The 6,805-nt window shown below is 51.8% G+C and overlaps 1 protein-coding gene across 1 annotated transcript; it reads left to right on the forward strand.

The window, feature by feature from the left end:
- The first annotated feature begins 5,304 nt into the window (after window positions 1-5,304).
- Window positions 5,305-6,457, forward strand: PPP1R3G (protein phosphatase 1 regulatory subunit 3G). The gene has a single exon (XM_056333250.1). The coding sequence runs from the start codon at window positions 5,454-5,456 to the stop codon at window positions 6,315-6,317; it is 864 nt and encodes a 287-aa protein (XP_056189225.1). The 5' UTR covers window positions 5,305-5,453; the 3' UTR covers window positions 6,318-6,457.
- Window positions 6,458-6,805: the final 348 nt, after the last annotated feature.

The raw sequence follows: 6,805 nt of genomic DNA on the forward strand, positions 1-6,805 counted from the left end.
TTTGGAATTCTGGTGTGTCCTTAGTCAAGAGGTAAACATACCTTCTGCCTGAATAAGTTTCCTTACAGGGTTTCCAGAAGACATTGGTTTTTTCTTTTCCAGAGGCATTCTGCTAGGTGACAGGGCAGGAGCAAAATCCAGCAATTTAAGACAGCTGGCAAGAAAAAAAAAATGAACAGCCCAGCAGCTGTTTTGGGAGTAGAACACCTTTTATATCAAACTGCTCTGGATAAGATGGAGCATCTTTCTCACTGAAGTACAAAGCAATATACTAGCATAATGTAGGGCAAGATTTTAATCCAAATTATATTTTTCCTAGATTGCTAAATAAAATGTACATAAACATAAACATAGAGGTTTTACATGTGAGAACCTGGATCATAGTGTTCACCAGAAACCTTTGAAAGAGATGTGGTTCTGCACCTTTCTGGAGATCCACATTAAAACAAACAAACCCCATAAAACAAAACCCTTTTCAACTCCTGTGCTGTGAATACATTTTGGAAGCTGAAACCATTTTTCTCACTGATAATCTGAATCTTTCCTTTTTGAAGACTGACTGTTTGGCTAAATTGTTGAAATGAAACAGTAAGTCTATTAGGATGGTGGCTTGGGAGGGGTTTTTATCATAATATAATTTACTGATTAAAAGTCTGATAAATGACTTTAAGGTTTTCAGTGTACCACATGAATATAAAAAGTTTAGATTAATATCTTATAAATTTCAAAGGTGTTAAACCAAATCTTGACACCTCTAATTGCCACAGGAACCAAGCAACACTTCAGAAATCTTAGTGAACGGAGTTTCTCTGCAACATGGTTTTGTCACAGTTAATGCCAACTCCAGTCTGAATTAAGTGTTTGTTCAAGCACTTGGAAACTTTTCCATACAATTTCTGCAAAGCAGAGCAAGGAGAAAAAGATTAATCCTTTGTACCATGACTATATATTTGCTTGTCACAAAGAATGGGCTCGATTTTATGCCAGACGCAGAGAAATCTTGGACCTACTGAAAGAAATTACAAAACTCCACCTCCGAAGAGGTTAGCATTTCACCCAAATGAAGGGACAGTCCTTGCCTTATTGCCAAATACTCGCTATTAGTAATTGAAAAGGATATTTCACATCATTACAGGAAACACAGGCATTGCTGTAATTCAGGAAAACTCAATAAATATATTTTCATATATTTAAAGTAACCTCTGTGTCCCATAAGGAATATCAGATGCAAGTCTGCTGAGAGACAAGACAAAATATATCGCTCTAAAAGCGATTGTCTGAGAGGCTCAAAGCTGTAAAGGATTTTGCTTGCTGAGCATCCGGCAGAAATTCGGTTTACACCTTAATATTTAAGATTTGGAGACTAAAAAAGACTTCCAAATATTTGTTTCCATTTCAGTACTTTTTCCATTACAGATCTAATGCATGCCTTTTTGGAGTGCAGCTGCTTGGTCTTCCTGCATAAAGAAGAAAATTAGGTTGAATAATCTAACTTCTGATTAATTTCTGTTCAGATTGTAGAGACCCACTGAGTTTTCCAGTCAGCGTTTGACCATCCTCACAAACACAGTAAACTGGAATCCTGTCCTTATTAAAAACACAGAGAAACTAAGAATTTCCCATGGGACAGTGAGCATTCTTTTTTTTTTTTTTTTTTTAATAATTGAGGAAGAGGCTATTAATATCCTCCCTGCCATTTTTGTACAAGCAACATGACTGTTAAAATTAGGATGAAGAACTACATGATTTTCAAAGTGAAGCAAGAAGATTGAATGAATGGTGCTGCAATTTCAGAAAAGGTGTTACTAATTTTGTGTATGAACTGTGATAATACCTGCGTATTTCTAAGTCCCTGTAAATTGTTTCATAGTGCTTAGGAGTTATTACTCATTCACGTTTTCTGATAAGCTACTGTCACGGGAGATTTGCTTAGAAAAGGCTTGAGTGGGAAATTGGGGAGATTTGGCATATTTGAACTAGATACATCCAGAACTAGAATACTTTCCTCTTGCACTAACTGGAAAATCTGCCAGTTTTGGGTGTGAAGGTTGAAGTTAATGTTAAAAGTGCATAAAAGGAACCTAGGAACAGTGTTTGAATGGGCTTTTGGAGTACATTGTGGGCTTCAGCTGAATCAACAGAATCCTCCAGTTACTTGACTCTGGTTGTCTGCAAACAAGTATTTTCATGTTCATTTTGTGTCCAAATGATGATGACTATTGATCGAAGCTGCTTGACCAATTTATTAAATTGCACATCAACTAGAGCTCCAAACCAGAATCTCTGATCTGACAAGTACTGAGAAATACATACCCATGCAGTCCCAGTGAGAATTGAGAAAGCAATGCTATGGATCGCTCAGCAGTGATCCGCGTGTCTTATTTTTTATTTTTAATGTTGATCAGTAGCCATCCTAGGATGCAAATGCTCCTGCAAGATGTGCATGTTGAATGCAGGATGGGGACAAGGCGGGCAGTCAGGAAACAAGGGTGGAAATGACGGAAGAAGGTGCTGTGTTGATCCTGTGTGTAGTTTATGACCTTCAACATAACTGGTCAAAGCTCAGGGCTTGCAAAAAGCCTCCTGACTGCGAACCTGCTGTCTCTCCTTTACTAGGAAATCCTTCCACTGTTATCTCAACATTTTCTTTAGCAACAAACATGGTAAATACTCCCATTCTTTTAAGAGAATCCATTTTGAAATACAGAAGAGACAACACTAAATGCCCCCCTGACTAGTGTCCGCCAGCATAGTTTGTCGCATACTTGAACACCTGTTGTAAAGGCTTATCTGATTTTAAATGACTCCCTCTCAGAATGGCAGCAATTGATTACCACTAAAAATCCGATTTCCCTTTGTACGCCGTTAATTGCCAGATTTGAATCCTTTTCCTGCCACACGGGTTGCTGTTGCCGTAACTGCTTTTGCTTAATTTCTGTGAACAGTACTCCTTTTTTGCAGGCCTGTCTCCCAGAGTTATGGCATCTATAAGAAATGTGTATTAATTTACATTTCAGTTACTTGACTTTTATCGATATTTACAGTAAGCTTCTCTTTTTGCTGTCCCTTATTTTGCTTGAACCTTTCACATTCCTCTGTAATTTCTAGAAGTCCAAATGGTTTTGCCTTACCAGCAAATGGCACGCTTTCCCCCTTTGCTGCTTAAAACATTCGTTAATATTTTGGCAAGCTGAGAAAGCACGTGTTAGTGGAATAAACACCACATGAGGAAGTGAGGGCTGGTTTCTTCATTTCTGTTTTTCCTCACTGTAAAATAGGTATTCGAGAAAGTAAAGTAGTCGTGTTGTGTTTTATCTAAAGAATCTTGGAAGTATTGTAAGTGCTAAGCAACGTTACCTGCTCATCATCTATGTGTTTTTCTTCTTTCCAGCTTGGTAATTTGAGGTGCCACAAGCCTGGGGCAGGTGGGTCGTGAGGTCACATCCCCAGGCAGAGGTAAGAAAGCGCCGCAGTGTAACCTGTTCCCACCAAAGTGAACGCCAGCAGGAGGGCGGCTCAGCCTTGGCATCCACTGCTCTCACAGCCACCAGCAGGTTGGGAGCGATGGCGAAAGCGGGTGAAACCGGTGCCCTCCTGCCAGCAGGTGTGTGCAGGAAGGTGGCCATCGTTCTTCTTGCGCTGCAGCGCAGACTTCAGCTGAGTGACTCAGGAGCGTGTGCTGTGCTTTGGTACTTTGGAGGCTGGTTAGTTTAAAGAGCTGAAATGGTGGCAAGCAGCTCGCTCCGACCGGCCCGGGCAAAGGCGCTGCTGTGGCGGGCTGGCCCAGCAGCCCACCGAGCCTGGCAGCTCGCTGCAGGGCGCTGGCGATGAGCACTTGATGGCAAACTGGTATCCGTCACGTTTTCCGTTAGCACAGCCGGTGCCAGCGACAATGTTTGTCCTTCGTCCCTCTTCTTACAATGCTCTAAACTGAACGACTAACAAAGGTTGAGTGCAAGACCAGGAGCCAGAGGAGTCAGATCAACTGGTGCTCCTGAGTGACTGTTGGCTGCTCAGCTCTTCGGTCCAGGTGTAGCGAGAACCCCCTCGCAGCAGTGTCTGCTAAGAGCACCGGTCAGTGATGTCTCTGCAGCTTTGACAGTCATTCCTCTGCGCGAGCCAGACTGCACACTCAGTTGAGCTGCGCTGTATTTGCTCACGCTGGGAGGCTGCTTTTTGGCAACCGGGCTGATGCTAAAAATAAAACTAACTGTGCAAAAAACCCAAACAAACAAACAAAAACCCCCTTGATAAATCCATAGTGGCAGTATATTGCTGCAGAAAATACCGTGTTATTTGCGTAGGCTTTTTGGCGCCTCTTCCATGATAGAAAAAAGGGAGGGAAGTTTAACAATGTAGCATTTTTGCAACCATCCGTGCAAATCGACCCCAGACAATAGCAGCAGCACGCACAAAGTATAGAATTAAGTTTGGAAATTTCTCAGATACAGATCTCTCCGTACTAACAAAAGCACCTTGTTGTGAGGATGCTGTTTGCTGTACATCATGGCCAGAAAATAAAACCGAGGGGGCCTCTACTTCTTTTTATTTGTGGAAAAGGCAAAGCTTGTATTTTGTTTCTCTGCCTTGATTTCTTTTTCTTTTTAAGCAGGAATTTTGAAGACAGTGTGACCTTCGGGAAGGGTGCATGTGCCCATGTGTGTGCCCCCTGAGCCTTTGGACTTGCTTTTCCACGAGCACCGCTGGTACCAAGCGGGGGTGAAAAATGGTGAAAGAGGTTTGCTCACACCTGTATCCCGCTTCGTGCCCTTTACCTGTGGGGTCTCGTCCTCGAGCTCAGGTCTCAAAGCTTTTTCTCTGCAGTCAGGGTGGGTGGAAACCGCTTTAAACGCCAAAGCCGGGGGCAGCTCGCAGGCTGCCGGGGGCGGACGGATGATGGCGAGCGCGGCACACGGGCGGCCCCGGCGCAGCCCCCGCCGCGGGAGCACGGCGGCCACCCCTCGGCGGTGCCGGCCCGGTGCGGGGCCACGGCCCGCTCGGCCCCGACCCGCGGGGCTTCTCCCTCGGCTGCCTGCGACGCCCCGCTGCCGGCGAGAGCGCGGTGGCCGGCGCCTGCACTGCCGGGGCCCCGCTCGGGCGGCCCGGCACCCCGGGGGGGCGGGGGGCTCCCCGGCCGCCGCTCCCCGGCTCCCCGCGGGTCTCCTGGCGGCGTGGCTGCCGCTGTCCCCGCCGCGCCGCGGTAACGGCGGCCCCCGGCGGGCGGGAGGACGTGCGGGGCCGCCCGTCGCGGCCGCCGCCGCTTCCGTATTGCCCGGCCCGGGAGGTCCCGCCCCCGCCCGCGGCCGCCCCAGCCCCCGGGGAGGCTCCGGGCCCTGCGGGGGGGGCGCGCCCCCCGCCCGGGGCCTGCGGCGGGGGCGCCGGATAAAGCGGTGCCGGCCCGTCCGCCTGCCGCCACAGGGGCGGCCGGGACGGGCCCAGCGGGGCGCCCCGCCATGGCGAGCCCCGCGCGGCCGCGGCAGGAGCTGGCGGCGGAGGAGCGGCGGCTCCGCGGCGCGGCCCCGACGGTGCCCCGCGACGCCAGGCGGGAGGCGGCGGGGGAGCGGCTGGTGCTGCTGGAGCTGAGCCGCGGCGGGCGGCCGCCGGCCCCCGGCCCCGGCGAGCGCCGGGAGGAGGGGGAGGAGGAGGAAGAGGAGGGGGAGGAGGAGGAAGCGGCGGCGGGCGAAGACTGTTGCGGCAAGTGCAAGAAGCGGGTGCAGTTCGCCGACTCGCTGGGGCTGAGCCTGGCCAGCGTCAAGCACTTCAGCGACGCCGAGGAGCCGCAGGTGCCGCCCGCCGCGCTGTGCCGCCTGCAGAGCCCGCCCGCCGAGGAGCGGGACCCGCCGCCGCCCGGCGCGGACCCGCCGCCGCCCGCCCTGCGCCTGGTGCCCGACTTCCCCGACGGCGGCGAGCCCAGCGCCGAGCGCCTGCGGCGGCAGCGCGTCTGCCTGGAGCGGCTGGGGCGGCCGGCGGCGCCCACCGACGTGCGGGGCACGGTGCGAGCGCTGGGCTGCCCCGGCCCCCGGGAGGTGACGGTGCGCTACACCTTCAACGAGTGGCTCTCCTTCGTGGACGTGCCGGCCGCCCCGCTGCCCCCCGACCCGCCGGCCGAGCGCTACAGCTTCACCCTGTGCGTGCCGCCCAGCCTGCGGGAGGGCTCGGCCCTGCACTTCGCCATCCGCTACCGCAGCCCTCAGGGCGAGTTCTGGGACAACAACGGCGGCCGCAACTACACGCTGCGGTGCTGCGGCTGCCCCGGGGCCGGGGCCGCGCCACCCCCCGCCGGCAGCCCGGCGCCCCCCGCCGCCCCCCGCTACTGACGGAGCCGCCGCCGGGCGGGGGGAGGCGGCCGGGGCCCCGCACCCGGGGGCCCGTCTCGGGAGGGCGGCAGCGGGCGCGCCGGGGCGCCGTTCCCGGTGCCGGTCCCTCGGCTTGGCCGGCTGAAGGTGGACGCGCGTAGGCTCGCACGGCTGCGGCTTCTGGAGTCGTTTTCCTTGGGTTTTTTTTTTTTTGTATTGTTTTGTTTTGTTTTTTGTTGTTGTTTGGTTTTTTTGTGGCGAGGGAACAAGGAGACTGAGTAGCGTGGGCTTGGCTTTTCCCCTCTTGAAGTGAATTTTTGAGGTCTTGGTTTGGGCTTGACTGCACTTCCCCGGTTAGAGATGTGCAGAGCACTTGTGTGAAAACTTAGCGGCGTGTTCGCTACAGATTTAACTTAGGACCCCCGTTTTCCCATTCTCACATCCCTTTCAAAGGCACGGCACTGCGGCAGCAGCGGTTCACTTCACCTTGTTTTGTTTTTACTATATTT

The sequence above is a fragment of the Falco biarmicus genome, chromosome 3 (genome assembly GCF_023638135.1).
Source record: "Falco biarmicus isolate bFalBia1 chromosome 3, bFalBia1.pri, whole genome shotgun sequence".
Lineage (NCBI taxonomy): Eukaryota > Metazoa > Chordata > Aves > Falconiformes > Falconidae > Falco > Falco biarmicus.